Below are 17,803 nucleotides of genomic sequence, written 5' to 3'. Positions count from 1 at the left end.
AAATGCAGTCAGCTAATTATAGCTAACCCTCCCACCAGCCCTGTGGACTGACAGATTGGCAATTGCCCACTGGAAATCGGATTTCATCACTCCTAGCTGGCAGTTACTTTTCCCTTACAACTGAGAAAAGTCAAAGTTTCCATCTTATTGTGATGCATGATAGTGCACCATGACAGTATTTGTTGGTACTATTTTTTTTTCAGTATGTGTAGCAGACAGAAGGCAGAAAATATTTGCTTGAAAACAGATGTTAGAAAATGGAGAAGTGTTTACGATTCTTGTACAGTACCTCTACATCCCTGCTTCTGGCAACTTCGGCAAAATTCTCTTGTTGTTCTAGAGTTTTATCCACCTTGTCATCTGTCATGCAAAAACATCTCAACCGTGCTTCAATGGGATCGTGTGATTTGGCAAACACCACAAATTTGGCCATGTAGGGAACACAGATAATCTCTCTGTACACTTGGGAAGCAAAAGTAACAGATTCTTGTGTCTGTCTACAGTCTATCAACCAAAACCTGTAAAAGAAAAAGAAGAGTCATCTTATCAGCACAGAAAGATTTAAGCAAGAATATGCTATGTTCTGCCCCCTTGCCAGCATTAGCTGGTAACCACAGCAATTGTATATGCCAAGTCAGAATAAAGCAAAAAAATAGTTACCGTTTAGGAAGAATGGCTTAAGAATGCTCATGCTACTCCTTATGTGTTTAGGAGCATGAAGCAAAATCAACATGGCCAGCATTTGGACCAGAACTTACTCTCCTAAATATCAGATGCAAACCCTTTGCAGCGTCTCCTGCTACTCAAATCCCAGGCCAGTGCTTGCCTTTATGGTAAGATTTCACTCAGCTGGAAGCTTATTTGCTTCCAGATTACCTGACTGGCTCTTAAAGGCTTTAAGAAGTTCACTTGTCCTGTGGCAAAGTTTCATACACCTTCTCTTAAGATTTATATATATGAATCTTTTCATTTCTTTGTGTTTCTGAAATAAATATATATATATATAACATTTATATGTATGTTTACCATATTTAAACAATTATTGATGGCTTACTAAAATCAAGAAATTCTGGAAATTTTTCTTCCATTCAAAAGTTGGCTATGGCCTAAACTTTGTTTTCATCTGAATTGATTCCTTATAGAGAGGACATGTGATCAAATGTTTCCTGCATTTTTCCAAGAAATAAGTCTCTTCTTCCAGAATAAATTCAGGGGTCTTAGTTTTCCATCGCTTTCAACAGTTTCTGATGACATTTGAAATGGTGATTGATCTTCTCACCATTCTTTTAGAGCTGCCCAAAAGGTCTCTGGATTTGTTCTTGTTTATCACAGGTTATTTTTTGATTTCCGTTTCTAGTTCTGAATCTGAATTAAAGAAATGCTGACCATGACACCAGTGAAAAGGAAGACAAAGTCTACTGGGTGTACTGGAAGCGTACAGTTCAGATTTCCACCTAACTGCGACTGCAATATGTGCCTTTCACCTAGAGAAACACAGGTTCTTTTTGACAACCAGTTGCTGCTAAACATTTGATGATGCAGAAGGGAGTAATGTCCTGTAAAAATCTTGCTAAAACTGTTTGTATCTAGTCATATACCAAGCCTGCCATTTCTCTTCCAGGTTATCATTAAATTGTTAAACTACAGACTGGGCTATTTCATCCTTTTCTCTTCAGCCCCCTGAAATCTTCCTAGGCACTGTACAATTTCCTGTTGGTTAAGTGCTGGACACGTCGGTATGCCACACCGGGGGGTTAGTGAGCTGTGCACGAACTTCTGATGTGATAGGGATGCCGCGAATGGTTCCTGAATCTTACTGATTAGGAACAGGAGAGTGAGACAGCTTTTGGCACATGTTGCTAATCATTCCGTCTGTTCTTGGACCTCCACCTCTAAGAGGTGAAATACAAAGCAGCTGCCTTGCCCAAAACACTTGCTTTTCTTCTACCTTCCAGCCTAAAGGTTAGCGGTATATTCCTTACGTACAATATCAAAACCTGAGGGTCTTCAGCTGAACGTCAATGATTTCGGCCACTGTGTAGCACCGCTTGCAGAATCAGAAATTGTTCTCCTACGAATTTAGTCAGGGACTTTTAACTTTGATTTTCTGGCAAGTTTTTGTTACACATATTGAAGACCAGTGATTTATATATTTATATCTGAGCCATGTTTTACTTTGAAGACCCTGAGAGCAGATGATTCCTATTACCCTTGCCTCACAGAGGCTGTCACCACCACTGACTCACTTTTCATCGTGGTTTCCTAACGCGCCGTTTTACTGACAGCATCTTTCTAGTCTGTACGCCCGACCTTCCACACCCAGGGTTCCCAGTCTGCTGCACATGTGCCACAAGTCAAACACAGACATGTTCGACGCAACAGGCAAATACTACTGGAATAAATTACTTCCTCTGCACAGTGTGAAGCCAGGAGCTGCCACTGCTATCTCATTCAGGTACCACCATGACAGAAATACTCTGACAGGGAAGGTCACACGTTGCCCAATTTCACTAACATCATTATTACAAATTAATGTCCATCTCTTACAAAGTATTGCTAGTGCATGTGAACTGGAAAAAAACACCTCAAAACTTATCAAACACACACGGTTACTTAAGACATACTGTGGACGTTGCAAGTCAGGTCTAGAGCTTCAGCCTCCGGAACAGGTCCTTCTGTGTCAAAAATTACCCTCCTCTTTACTGAAAACTACAGGTTCTTTACCCTTTTTGGGGGACCATTCAGGCTAGGACAACACTGTCCAGTAATAAGAATTTACGGAATTTCCCTATACCTTTGTCAAGACAACTGAATTGTCATTTTGCAAAGACAATAACTTAAAATAATTTTACCTCTACTCCCAAAATGTAACAGCAGAAACGCACCAAGCATTTTACAAGGAGTAGCAGCTATTGCCTTCTTTCTCGGATATGACTTCATTTAGTTTCTCTGTGGAGCTGATGACATTTCTTTTAAATGAAATTCACTGTGCGGGTGGAAAGCATGCTTGAGTTTGACACCCGTAGGATGGAGATGGAAGCCATGAGAGGTCAAAGACACCTCAAAAGCTGATATAATGTACAGGGGGGCTTATTACTTACTGTGGATTACATGGCATTATAACCAGCAAAGCATACCTTTCAAGTGTGATTTCTCTGGTCTTACTCATCTGCAGTTGAATAATAGCAAATTTCATGATGTGCTTATCTTTTAGAACATTTAACAAACACAGTGGTTGAAAAACAGGCTGATGACATTTGAAAGAGAGGAAGCGTGTTTGGTACATAAAGGCTCTGCGTACTGATACTTCCCTTCTCTTGTGTGGGAGAATTATGCTATACTGGACTCAAAGTGGAGGGGCTATATCCTCTGAGAAATCACCATATGCTCAAATGATTTGCTGTCGTACACCAGGGACTGAAAAGCCCAAACAGATACTAAATTTTTCAAAAAGCTGCAGCTCAGGAAATTGAAAACAGCTATGCCTCAAAGTCTGCAGTTTAATTCACATGTATTTTAGACAAGTGTATCTTTTGCCCAAGCTCATTTTGGACAGAATTCCTTTTATGAACGGGAAAACTGTTCTCCATCATTAATGATTTAACTAGACATAAACAAGTTACTGTGAACAGCAAGCAGACAGGGGTCAGCTGTTTCTCAGCAGGGCACAAGCGTAGATGCACTTTTAGACCAGGGCACAACTGAAGAAATTCAAGTTAGCTTGTCCTTCAGCAAAGAAGGAAATTAATTATCTGACTGTAAATGCATTTTAAAAAATCCCATTGTCTGACTTTAACAGCATTTGAAATCACATTTGGGCTAAAGTAGTCCATTGAACATTCTTTTAGATTACGAAGAAGAGGTAGATTAAAATCTCTACACGGGACTCCGCCTATATCACAGAACATTAGCAACAGTAATCAATTTTAATGTCATCATCAGGATTAGGAAACATCTGCTACTAATATGGATTCCATAAACTGTCACCCTCATTCCCGCTGTGTTTCATGTGCAGCCCTGCTGGACACCTCACAGTTTTGGGGACTTGGGCCTCTCAAACTTCGCATCTGGTGTCCACATCTGGTTCTTAAATTAATTTATCCCTTTAAACAGAAAGCTGCAGGTGGCAGATGAGAGCTAAAACACACTAAAATCTCCCTCTTGTGGTCACTGCTGTTAAAGAAAAACGTTTAGTTGGACTGAAATGTGCAAAAGCAGAGCATCCAACTTAACAGGAAGAAAGCCATTTTTGAATCGAGAAAGTATAGAAAAATAAGACTTTATTTCACCTAACGTTAAAGTTATACTGTAGGTTGGACTGCAAGAGCTGAACTCATTTTACCATTGAATAAATTATTTCATGGAATAGCAAACCTAATTTAATATTAATAACTGCTCTGGACACTGAATGTTTGCACTGGAGGAAATTCAGTGATTTTGATGGGAAAGTTTTCCAAGATTTCTGTAACTGTTTGCTAGACTACAACCCCTAAATGTAATACCTTCCAGGTCCTGGACTGCATCTCCTGTTACAGAGAAGGAGATTTCTGAGCATTTCTGTGATACACATCACAGACAGTACACAAACTAAAATACATACATATAAATATTAATTTGTTTTTTTAATATGAAATTCTGTTTTCAGAAAGACAGCAGTTGTATCTCATCAGTAGAACAGATGGTTGGAAGAGATTCTTCTAGACCACAGTTTGCTACACCTACAGGCCTTTCTGCTTGATTTCTCATTTGTTGGATATTCTGGTAGTAACGCCTTTTATAAGGTGTATAATGAGCTACCAAAATAAGGGATTTTTGTTTCCATGGAAATTTGCATATTTCTGCATCTGAGAAAGAAGGGGTATTCAAAATGAAACAAGTTTTTTTTCTGACTACCTGAAAATTGAACCATCCCTCAGATTACTGTGTCATTATTTCATTTCTGGAATCACAGCAGGTACTGACTGCAAAGGACTAACGGCCCAGATGAAAACGACAAGAACATAAATTTCTTCCTGCAGCTGGTAAGGACTGTAGTGCTCACAGCTCTCAAACATCACCTCTCTGGGCTAGGAGGCTCAGGGCTTCCAAAATACCTCGCCAATTGGTTCACAACATAAACAAAATATCTATGTTCCTTCTACTCTATAAACCAAAATGGTTTAAAGGAAATATCTGTTGAAAAAAAGACATGCACTTGAAAGTAACACTGTGAAACTCATGTTTTGCTGTATAGGTACCTGGCAGACACATTTGTGGTGAAGGAAACACATTCATTAACAAATGTCAGTGGTGTTGTTCCAGTGATGTCTTCCCATTGGGCAGGGGTGGTTCCTCCTGAAATGACAGAGATTTAAAAAAAACGTAAACCCAAGCAAGCCTGCAACTTCCTTGCTTCTAAGAAATATTCTACATTCTTCTGAGATTCTAATTGCTATGAAACAAGTAATAATCCCAGACATGCCTTCTCCATGTTATTCCACTAATGCTAGTAGAATTGTGTGGGTTTCCTCTGAGAAAGCAAAGTACCCAAATTATTTTCAAATGATGACTCCTGTAGCACAGCTCCAGAGACGTTAAAAAAAGGCTATAATTTTGGGTGGAGAGATGTAATTTATTAGAAATTACTTTTGTTCATTCTAGCCTATTCACATACACAGGGCAAAATTGACCTAGATATAGTGCAGTTAAACCTACACCATTACACTTGGGAAACAATAACGTTACTAATAGTGACACCTGCAATTTATGATTTGTAGAATCTACTTTTTCAAATAATTCAAAGACTCGGGTCTGCTATCTATATAACTAAGAAATTTCTTTTGCATGTTGCTGTGAAAACCTGTGAAACAATCTGTGTCTGACAAGCTCCCTGGAAGACCCTGCAGTTGAAATGTGCGCCTCTGCCTCGTGCTGTACAACAGCCAGCCTTCTGGATTCCTCTCAGTCCATTAAGTGCCTCAACCCTCTTTGTCACAAACATTGCCAGCTTCCTATCCAGCCTGTGCAGCTGAAAATGTGGGCGCAGTCTGTCACCCTGCAGCTGTATTTTCAAGTTCTTCAACATATGTCCCCTGCCTCACCTTTAGGCGAAGAACGTCCAGTTGGTTTCCAGTTACCTTAAAATCACACTGAGCTTACAGAAAACAGAAATAGAAGTGTTTATTTCTAACAGGAGTTACAAATATTTGTAAAACTAAAGGAAAAACTTAGGGGCTAAGTCAGAACCATGTGTCTGTCCGTCCTCTCATACACAGCTGACTTGTCACATATCCATCTGACCATGTAGCACAGTCTTTATGCAAACCTTAAACCAAACTGTTATCTGTAAAGGAGTACTAGTTTTCAGGAAATACCTCCCTTCCTCCTTTTGGTGAAACATTCTTGGAACCAATTCCTTTTTGAAGTTTTCTAGAGAATCCTTGCAGACTTACTGTCCCTCCAAAAACTTACTCAAATTCTTCTTTATAGAGGAGACCATTCTTTTCTATTTCAATAAACATTGTTTCACTCTTGGAAATGCAAATACTTCTTTGCTGGGGAGATGTTGTTTCTGGTATTTCAGCAGCTACCTAACACCTTTGTATCAAGCAAAGCACCTTGTAAAAGCATCTGTTCTCAGGAACGACTCATTGGCACACCTCAGTGTGTAACGCATCTTACATGGGGTTGGTATCTGAAATCAGTTTGAAAATTAAGATGCTAACTTTTAAACAGAATAAATGCATGCAGCTCACTTCTGCCTCTTAATAATTGAGACACTAATCACTTTGGAGTTATAGCAAGTATAAAGTGCTTAACTCCAATGGTTTCCTCTGAAGCACACTGCAACATCATGTCTGCACTGCACTTAATCTGCTAGGCAAAGGTATGTTTGTTCTCAAGAAAGAAACAGTAAGGAAAACGGAAACGAAACCAGACCCAAAGGTCTATGATCATATTACACATCTCTTGTTAGTTCAAGTAACAAATGTTACTTCTGCTATAAAGTAATTGTTTGGAAAGTAGTTCGTTTTCACAGCCTCTCATCCCAGTCAGGTTTTCACTAAGCTTTCCATTGTATAATCAGTTTAACAATGACTGACAATTTCAAGATGCACATAAAAAGCTCTAGTATTTGCATCCTACCTGTTATGCTGCATAGTAACCTTAAAGTGGGTGTGTCGCCCCCATAACCATTCATGATCCCATCACTGGAGGCCTTGGGGACGGGAATTGTCATCGTGATGGGTTTATGGAACTTCCTTCTCCTGGGCTCCAGTGTGACTATAGGACTGAAGGTAGCCTTGTTGCCTAAAATCTTCTTTGTGAGTTCAGTGTGCATAGGTTGAGCCTTTCCAAAGCAAAAGGCAGTAACAGAACAGTTACTTGAAAACAGTTTGATCAGTACGTAAAGAACTGTGACTGTATATTGCCACGAAAACCTTAAGTTTTTACACCAACTGACACAACTTTCCCTGAAAATCTGCAGACAGAAGACCTGACTGCCAGTGAGAAGGGGAGATCTCCCTTTTTCAACTTTCCCACACCTTCCTCCTCTTCCCATCCCCTTTCTTGGTGCTTGTCAGAACCTTTACAGCATTAATTCACTTAACCAGTAGTCAATGATTCCCTTGTCACCTTATATTTTGATTTTTTGTCCCAGAACAAGATCTGAGCTATTTTAGTAAGCTATTCAGCTATTCGCAGGGAATTTCGACAAGCACAGTGTCCTGGCCAAGGTAAGCTGAGGGTACATAAAGCAGGCTGAGGGGATGGAGCCAGGGGAAAGACATCCCCCTCTTTCAGTAGCAAACTGTTAAGCTGGTTTACTTCACACTGAGAATCTGTATATTAGACCTAGTTATTACGGCCCTTTGTACTTCTCCGATGCCTTTCATAAGCAGTACTTAAGAAACTGTTCTATGACCTACACTATCATCATCATCACCAAAACCAGGTGCTTTTCCCAAGATTATATAGGCTGTTAACAGGCAGGAACCTGAATTAACTGGAATACCCAAAGCTTTACCACTTGGCTTTGACTTCCACGTGGATTTTTATTTTTTTTTTTAATTATTAGAAGCATTCTAGACAACAACACACAACACAGTAAGCCAAAGGTGCTGGTTCTCCATTCAAAGAAGGTGATTTTACACTTTTTTTGCAAAAAAAAAAAAAAAAAAAAGAAAAGAAAAGCCCTGCAGTTGTTTCATTGTACCTGGAGGCCAACGCGAATTCGTTTGGTTAGAGCCCCTTCTGGGAAGACTGCCTGCACCTGTGGCACAACAGTGCTGCTCAGCACCCCTCCCTCAGGTCCGATGAGGTTGCTGTCCTGTTTGATCCGGGATACCACTGCGAAGTACTGAGGGAAATCTCGGGTGATGATGCGGCAGATACGTTTCTTCTCGAGCTCCTCTGGAGTGTCAAGTACTGAGGCCAAAAGAGAAGATGGTCAGAAGATGGAATTTAGTAGAAACAATATGGCAAACTTCAAAACGCATTCAAGCTTTTCACAGTTTAACTGCAACGCAGAAAAGTATTTTGCCTAGAAATCGAAGAGGGAAAGGAAACACAGCCCAGTATTTTAAGTTCAGCTAAAACAGAGTAATCAAGAAAAGAACAGACAGACAGACTGAGCAATTAACTGAAGGGAGCATGAGACAGCAAACTCAGAACATGTTGACAACATCCCCAAAATCAGCAGGCAAACAAGCAAAGGGTCCAAGCCCCTTTCTACTTCACATGTTTACGCTATGGCCTGGAGTAGCATCAAGGAAACTACACTCCAAATTAAAAAAGTGTGAAAGTATGAGTTCAGCTTTAAGTGTGTGAGATGGCTTGTTTGCTTTTTGTTTGTGGGTTTGTTTTTTGTTTTTGGTTTGTTTGTTTGGGGTTTTTTTAAGCCATCAAAATTAATAACAAATTCTGCAGATCCTAGACAGCCCCAGGCCATTCTGTTCTCTCAGAAAGCAAGAGTACCCATGACTGACATTTCCTCCCACACATGAAGCTGCCTGGAAAGGATTAGTATGATAATTGCCTTGTTTTGGAAAGATGCTTGCTATGGAAGCTTTTCGTTTAACTCTATGAAAAGGAACAGTAGAAAACAGCATCTATTCTCAACTTCACAATGGTAGATTTTGTTTTGTCCCACTGCTTCAGCAGACCATGCAAGGGAAGTAAACACAAGCACACGGTGCTTCTGCAGGCTCCTGTACCGAGAACATGATTTTGCTCCAGGGGGACTGAAATGAAGTATCTGGAGAACGTAGCGTTGGAAATGCTAGGGCAGACCAAACCTGAGGTGCTTAATAGAATAAATGGTAAAAAGCTATTACCCCCAGTTACAGAAGTAACGCAGGAGCAGAAGAAGAAAAAAAAAAAAAAAAAAAAAAGAAGGTCACACGGGATACCTTCATCCATCCCATTCAAGATTTCATTCAGTTCATCCTCGGTGTATTCACAGAAATGCTCCTTCCAGCTGTCCCCATTCTCACTGCGCAGGATCACCAGCTCTCTCTCCTTCCCACGCAGAGCAGCAAAATGGGGAATCTCCACAATCACAGGCCTGGCACAGCAACACAGCGCATTAAATGCACACGGGAGAGAGGAAGAAACAGCATTAACAGCAACTCTATTCAGTCTGCTACAAAGTGACCTGGAATTCTACCTATTTTGCTAGAATACTTCGGCATAATCCTAAACTAATCGGTCACTAACACGTAGTAGATTTTTACAGGGACCCAGTAAATGCTGAAGGACAGATTGAAAAGTGCATTCACCTCTTTCCACAGTGTGAAAGATATTTGGTAAGATAATAGTGCTTAGCCAGAAATTTGGTAATTGTTTTGCAAATTCATAAAAAAACCTCATGCCCATTTTAGCTGTCACTACTGTCTGGGTTAACCTGTGCAACTTCATTTCAAAGAGAATCTACTGTAACGTATATGAAGAGTGGGACAAATTCTGATCTCACTTATACTAGTGCAAATCAGAATAATCTCATTGCAATCAGTGGGCAATTGTGTCCTGTGCCAATTTTACTTGATTGTAAGTCTATAAATTCCAATGAATTTATTCCTGATTTACACTCTGGGAGAGATAAAGGAGGTCTGAGGAGATCACCTGGGTTTCTATTTCAGTATAGGAGATAAGAATTTGCCTCGTTGCCTTACAAGCAGATGTCAATATACGTATCAGTGTATGTGTCCATATATATATATACACACACATATACAACACATATGTGTACATATATCTATATTTATATATACATATACATACATACTCTTAGAAATAAGAGAGAAAATACAAATATATTTGTATATACACTTCTCTAATTAGAGGACTCACACAGGTACATAGTAAATGCCATGTGTTCTATTATACTGGTGGTATCCAACATATAACTTATTGCTTAATCAGTCCTTGATATAAAAAACATCTTAAAATTTACAGTAGATTCCTTTTTTTTTTTTTTTTTTTGTCCCAATCCAGGTTGCTTTGCTACAGACATCAAGCACATAACTAAGAAGATTTCATGCCAAAACAAAAATGAAGGCCACAGTACTTTAAGAAAAAGATACAAACATACCACCAAAACAAAACCACATACCACAAGGGTTGGAAAATGGTCCACTAAGGGTTAGGTATAGAAAATTTCAAATGATAGAAAGGGACAATATCATGGGCATAATGACATAAAAAAATCATATTGCAGAAGGAGGAGAAGAATGGGGAGGTCAGCATCCATCAATTTGTTTCAAGTCTCTCCTACCCAAGGAATTTGGTCCCAGGAGGCCCCAGCTGAAGGATTCGGCTGACCAAGCTTTCTCCCTCATTAAGTGGGGGAGGAGCCGTAGGCAGATGAAGTTTACTGAGTACATCCAAAGCAGCAGTGAAAGAAAGAACATAAATAAACTTTATGTATTTTTTGTGCCAGAATGCCAGTGCCGCTGTCTGGTCCACAGAGTGGAATTAGGCTGTACACTGAATAAGGTTCCATCCTAGCGATGACAATTTGGTGATCAAAACTGGCAAAATTAGTTTCGCTAATTTAGGATCTTTTCTTGCTTATGGGAAGACAATGGGAGTTTTGGCAGTGAACCCAATGAGAACAGGATTTGGACCTTAGAATGCATCTCTGCAAAGAGTACAGTAATTTTACTGCCAGTACAACACCTAGAAAAACACCTGCAGGAAGGGCACAGAGATCTGAGAATGAATAAACCTCTGCTATATCCTGGTCTTTCAGGTGAGACATTCTCATTAGATAGAGAAACCATTAAAAAGAAAATGGGAGACATACTTCAGGTCAATTTGTGTGTGACAAATATAATGGGAAGACTGAATGTGACAGCACAATATTTCTACAATATTTCTTCTGCTCTTTAGATTTCTTTCTGCTTCTTTTTAAAAGTGACCAAGATGTGAAAAGAGTAAGTGGTACAAAGCATCTTGTTTGCTGTTACTTGTGATATGAAGAGGTACCCTGTCTGTCAAAAGGAACGGTTGGCTTGCTCTTAGCATCACATTCGCAGTGCTGCAGAACTGCTCTTGCTTTTTTACCAGATTAGAGCAACAGTGAAGCAGCCAAAACATGTCCTGGGTACGTTCTCCTTTCACATTCCATAGAGAAGCAGTGGACAGTTAAGAACTACCAATCAACTTTTTTCTCACCCCTAAGCTCAATCTTTTAGAAAAAGCTCTAAGGAAGTTAGTGGCTCTGATGCCTGCCTGTTAAAATAGGATTTTAAAAGAACCGATTTGTTTCAAAATGGATTTAAACTATTGCTGTTTACACTGTTTTTTACAATTTCTGAATGAAGCTATTTATTGTAATAGAAGGGGTTCCTTCAATCATCCACTTTTGGATGCCACAGTTGATAGGGAGAACAGTTGGTAAAACAAATTAAAAAAAAAAAAAAAGAAGTCTGGATAAGTGCTGCCGTCAGCTGAAAATTGCTAAAACAAGATCAGCAGCAGACACAAATCTGATCTTTCTACAGGTTTTGCAGCATAGGACAAAAGAAATTGCCAAAAAAATCCAGGGTTGTCCTATTGCTCAATTTAGCAATTTCAACCCCAGAAAAATCAAAGGCACTGTGCTTCCCTGATAGTCCAAATTACTGATAACACAAGTCTCCAAAATAAGCAGCTGTAACTTGTGTTGTCTACGTAGCAGGCTTTACATTTGGGCTTTAGATCAGTGCTGTGCTATTCATGCCTTATAAGTAGATCATTTAAATATAGTATAAACTGCCTTTTCTGGCTGCAGAGGGGCCGGTCTTTTCCCACTATAATATCACAACACTGAGTAACAGTTATATCCAAGGAAGCACATTAACCTTAGTGCTAGTGGTTTAAATATCCCCTTTTTCAAGGGAAACAGCGTAGAAGCTTTGTGAATTGTTAACAACTGCTTTGTACTTCACACGCCCAGTCCGTTACCATATGTCACAAACATCTTTGTCTGTTCAAGTCTCGAAAAAGGAACCGTTTCAGTGCAACTTGCGAACAGATGGAAGTAGCCTGACCCTTTTCCTGCCGGCCACATGGCGCCCCTTACCCAAGGAACTGAGCACCAGAAGGTCCAACTTCAATCAGGCGGCTGGCCAGACCTTCGCCTTCCACCATGGGAGGCATGGTGGCCAGTCTGTGGCGTTTCACCAACCGGCAAGTCACTCGTGTTGGAGCAGTGCATTTCCGCGGGGGAATAATGATTCGTAGACCGTTATGTCTGCAACCTCTCATGGCACCCCCCCGAGCATCCACCATGAAACTAACTAGGAAGCTGGAAAGTCAGGAAAAAAAAAAAAAAAAATTAGATACAAACCATATTGACATTCCTTCGGTTCTGTTCCACATACGTAACGAACTGCGTATGTACATATAGCTCTTTCTCAAGATGTATAATTAGAAAAAGCCTTTCTCCCATGTGAAGCACCAAATCATGCTAAGATCATTTACTAATTAAACTGCCAACTGCTATCTAAGAGTTCTTCACAGAAAGTCTTATTTTACAGTGCTGCTGTTTGGTAAAAATACCAGCGGTCACCAATAATGTGAGCACGTGTGTATGTACCTATTGGAGACAAAGTGCAAGTATCACTACGCTGTACGGGCAAGCATCTATATTGTAAAATGGGCACTCTTTAAATACTTTACAGGCCAATATATCTTACTGAAGAAAATTATTTATGATTCAAGAATATAAAGTCAATTCTGATTGGAGGGGGTTGTTGGGGGTTTTTTAGGTTGTCTATATAATTTTCTAGTTATTTGATAAACACTAATTTCTAACTAAACATGGTTTGTATTTAAAAAAAGAATCAAATTTTATTCTGGAGTGTATGGATACAATTTATAATACATAAGCGGAGCTAGCACCTCTTTATATAACAAACCCAAGATGTCATTATTGTCTGAAGACAAATTTTTGATTTTGGTAAGATGACAATAGCTACAGTCACTGTATAAGAAATTTATTTATGGATTTTTGGGTTTCTGTGTTACTTTGCACAGCAATACAATGTCCCAGTGGAGAACTTACAGATGCAGAAATCCATTTACAGGGAGTTCTCTTCTAGCACAAGGTAAATTATCGGTTTTATTTCTTTTTCTTTAAAAGGGAGAAAAACATTTCATTGAATTTCTTTTACACTGAACTTTTAATAGTTCCATATATAACCAACAGGCAGATTTTGACAGATTTGTTACAAAGATTGGGGACACTCTTGGGAAAGGTGTAGAACTGCTTCAATTTTTTTTTTTTTTTTTACTGGTTTATGACTTAGGATCATGCCTGATGTGGGATGGGAATGTCAAGTTGCTGGAAGTGAAAATAAGAGTAGATGAGACAGAACGGTATCAGGCCTACTTCTAGCCACTAAAATAGAATCATCACACGGGGAGTCGCAGAAATGCTACTGAGGGACCTGCAATAGAGAAAAGCCCTTATAACATGAGTAACAAATACAGGTGTTTTTCCACTGTCCCCTTGACCGTTCTGTGCAACAAACATTGCATCCGTTCATTGTCCACACAGCTACAAGTAATTCCACATGCTGTAAAAACACAACACTCAACACACCGTGCAAGTCAGAAAATGGACGATGGAAAGGAGCCGCAAGCGCCAGTCAGAAGCACACCATGCACCACGGATGCCAGTCTTTCTCACACATGCAGTCTCCTATTCTACTGCCATTCATATACCTCTAGGTTTTGTTTACTGTAAAAGTCTGGGTAGTACAACCATTATCTCATTCCTTAGAGGTTGGTGTTTCTGTGGTTTTAACAAGGGGGAAGAAAAGAAAATGAAAACATTTTACAGTTTTGATTCTCGGGGGATTAATTTAGAAAGATGGGAACTTCCTTCATAAAATACATACTTTATACATTTTAAAGCACAGATGAAAGAAAAGCTTAAGAGACACTAAATGCTCAATTGTTGCAATAATGCTCTACGGCTTGCACTGCAATTTTCCTTTAACTGTACGAAGTAGCGTTATCAAAGTGGTTCTGAATTATGTTTCAGAGAACCAGTCCAAGTCTCTGTCATAATGGGTACATTACAGGTAGTTAATAACACTTGAGTGCTGGAAGAAGCATTTCACATTTTGATGCTAATACTGTGAGCAACAGAAATACTACCCCCACAATTACCAGAAGCTAATGAGTGCGCTTACTGAATTAAATTAGCGTTCACATTTTTCACTGTGTAAGCCGTCATGAATACAATTTTTAAGATTCAGTTATTTTCATTATTGATGTAATACTCAAGATTGTATACTTTAACAACAGGATCACCTTCTTTCCCTGTCCATCACTGAAATATTAGTGCTAGGTCATTTGTCTGTCTCACGTCCTCATGAGCTTATCTCCCCACGTGTCTCAGCAATGCCAAAACAAGTTAATGCTAGTAGAATGCATACACACAAAAGGTAAGGGCCCAAATCAAATAACCTCCCTTCTGACCATAATAATGAGTTCTGTTGATTTTAATATGGTGCTCTTTCTCCATATAGTAATTCCTTTCAGACTAGCTAAAAGATAATCAGAGGGCTGAAGCAGTAGTGCCTTCTCTTAAAGCACACGTTACACAATGAAGGTAACTAGCTTGGGGAGTAGAACCAATACAAAAGCTGAAGAAGCAGGAGAAGCCTTTGATTTTGACCGTCGGTAACAAAGTGGTGTTCTACCTCACACACAGAGCCACAGCCCTGTGCTCCCACACCTGCAACACTCGGGATCTAATAGAGAGCAAGTACGAACGGAGCGTGGCAGTTGTCTCTAGCTAGCACTCGAGAGGCAAAGGGCTGACTGTGTGTGTGTGCTCAGGCCTTAAAGCTGCAACTCCTACTTGCAGTTTAAGTTTACTGAATGCGCCTGGCGGGTCAGAGCAAGGTCTGTCAGTCAGTCTATCACGGGGTCTATCAGTCACCTATGACTGAAACCAACTATTGCTCCAAAGAGCGGAAAACCAGGCAAATGCAAGTATCATTGGAAGGTGGACACAAAGATAAGAATGGCTAGGATAAAAACAGTAGGGCATTATTATTGTTGTTATTATTATTATTCACTGTAAAACCAGCTGCTTCTGTTATAAAGATGATCTGATGTATTTACTAAGTAGCAAGACACAATCTGGCAAGCCAGAGTGTTCATCACAGTACACACCAAAAAATGGGTTTGTGCCACACCACTGCACCAGACCCCCAGGTGAAAAGGGAGATTCCTGAAGGGTTCTGTGACTCCTGGATGAGTCTGAAACCACCTCAGAGACTGCAAGTCCCCTTCAGCTGCTGGGCAGCAAAGTCAGCCACACACACCATAGTGAGAGGACAGCATAGAAAGATTAGTGCCAATTCCCACACTGAATATGGAGCAGCCGCTTCACAAAACCGGCTAGATACTAGTATGAAATTTCCAGAAAACAAATTCTGGAGAAGTAGCATGGATATATTGCAAAAGAAAGAAGCTGAAGGGGGGGAAATTCCTCAGCTCCAGAGCCGTGGCCTAAGTGTCTGAAAGGATGTTACACCGATGCAGGATTTGTAGAGCCGACACAGAATGTCTTTTTCATCATACCACTCTGTTTATTTCCCAAATTTCTGCCACATTCATTTCTTCATCCACTTATTTAATCCAGTTTATTTACCTTTTTTTTTTTTAAAAAAAAAAAATCTGCACATTTCATATGATTTGGGATATGCAATAGAGTCAAGGAAATAATTCCTAACAAAGCATTTTCTGAATCACAGCAGTCTCTTTTACTGCCTACTTGCTACATAATAGGGCTTCTGGATGGTGACATTACTGTTCCAGGACTGGAAAAGCTCTGCCCTTTATCAATATACAAATAATTCATACAGAACAAACACATGACGTAAAACATGCTTTCTGAAATATGCATTTAGGAAAGTGAAAAAATTGTATGACTAATATAAAGGAAATGTAAAATGCAAATTAATTATTTTGCTGCCCACGCATATACACATTAGTCTTTCTCTCCCTAATATATTTTAACAGATGTTGTTAAGTGACAAGACTGAGATAGGAAGAGATTGTACTCCAGTGAACAAACAAAACTAGCAGGAATAATTGGCAGATGAAGCCATTGCTCTGGGAAGTGGGTACCTTTTAATTATAAATTGCCACGGTCAGAAAGAAAATAATACATAATACTAGCATATGAACAACCCTAACATCATCTATACTCCGTGAAGCTTAGGTGCAGGGTGCTTCTCTGACTGCGTGCAGACAGTGCTTTGCTTCACCAGCCCTGAGAAGTACCCATTCAATCTTTGCATCGGTCCTCCTTGCTCTGACTTACAACTTTGTAAGATCCTCCTTCTGCAAAGGGCACTGGGCACCCTCTCCTCACGCTAACTGCCTGGTGCAAAAAGTGACTTTTGGCTAAGCAGGAAACTCAGAGCTTGCTCCATGTTCCAACTGCAGGAAGCACTACTACAAGCACTACCAACCATCTACATATGGCAGGTACCAAGAATGAAGAGGGGAGGGCTCATTAAAGAGAAACACAAACGGCTGTGAAGAGTCCAAGAGAAAATGAAAAGGAAAGGAAAAAATGTCAATAAAAGGGATTAAAGGGAATCAGGAAGCAACTTCACTAGAAGGGGAGAAAAAAGGAGGCAGCGTAAAAAAATTAGGCTAAGTGTTCCTTACATGTTTCTCTGATAATTTACTGCAATATTAAAAATTAAAGAAAATGTAAAAGAAACCAAAATAACTTGCAGGAACTCCATGTAGATATAATAGCTACAATTTTTCAGACGGGGTTAAAAATGGCATAAGAGGGGAAGGAAAATCTAAGCAAGGACTAACTATGGTTAGGAAAAATGAGATAAAACAGATGAGAGGGAAAACATCAAAAATAGGAGAAAACTTTGGGTAGCTGATAAGCAATAAAACATTCTTGTGAGCCATTAAAACAAAAGTGGTCAAAGTAAGTGAACTGAATGATCAAGCAACACATTAAAATTACACGTACTTTCCATCAACAAAAGCGTATTTCAAAAGATGTTTTAAACACCCTTCCCATAATAACTATATACAGGGGAAGCATCCTTCTTTAGTACTGACTTCAGTTTATCGTGGCCAGAAAAATTTCAATTAAGTGATGATTAAAAATCAAAGCAGATAATAGGTTAAAGAAGCAAAGTCCAAATTGCTATGTCAAGGGTGACTAGGGCAACAACAAGATGATCTTTCTCACTACTAAGACAGCCTTTGAGGAAGGTTCATTTTCTGCCAGTTTTAAAAGTTTGGTTAGAAATGATGCATGACACAAACACGTGACCCT

The 17,803-nt window shown here is 39.5% G+C and overlaps 1 protein-coding gene across 50 annotated transcripts in view; it reads right to left on the bottom strand.

Annotated features, from left to right (window-relative positions):
• Positions 1-17,803, bottom strand: part of ANK2 (ankyrin 2) — a 372,599-nt gene that overhangs the window by 38,015 nt on the left and 316,781 nt on the right. For 39 of the 50 annotated variants that reach the window (XM_042796632.1, XM_042796635.1, XM_042796631.1 and 36 more), the window contains 7 exons: positions 12,548-12,772; positions 10,757-10,855; positions 9,393-9,547; positions 8,198-8,409; positions 7,126-7,330; positions 5,238-5,334; positions 290-518 (listed from right to left, as the gene is read on the bottom strand). In XM_042796632.1, the coding sequence (XP_042652566.1) occupies positions 290-518; positions 5,238-5,334; positions 7,126-7,330; positions 8,198-8,409; positions 9,393-9,547; positions 10,757-10,855; positions 12,548-12,772 (1,222 nt within the window). The remainder of the gene's footprint in view (positions 1-289; positions 519-5,237; positions 5,335-7,125; positions 7,331-8,197; positions 8,410-9,392; positions 9,548-10,756; positions 10,856-12,547; positions 12,773-17,803) is intronic. The other 11 variants (XM_042796667.1, XM_042796666.1, XM_042796670.1 and 8 more) reach the window with 1 other exon arrangement.

The sequence above is a fragment of the Tyto alba genome, unplaced genomic scaffold (assembly GCF_018691265.1).
Source record: "Tyto alba isolate M040663 unplaced genomic scaffold, T.alba_DEE_v4.0 Super-Scaffold_23, whole genome shotgun sequence".
Taxonomy (NCBI): Eukaryota; Metazoa; Chordata; class Aves; order Strigiformes; family Tytonidae; genus Tyto; species Tyto alba.
This window is presented reverse-complemented; position numbering and strand designations above follow the sequence as displayed.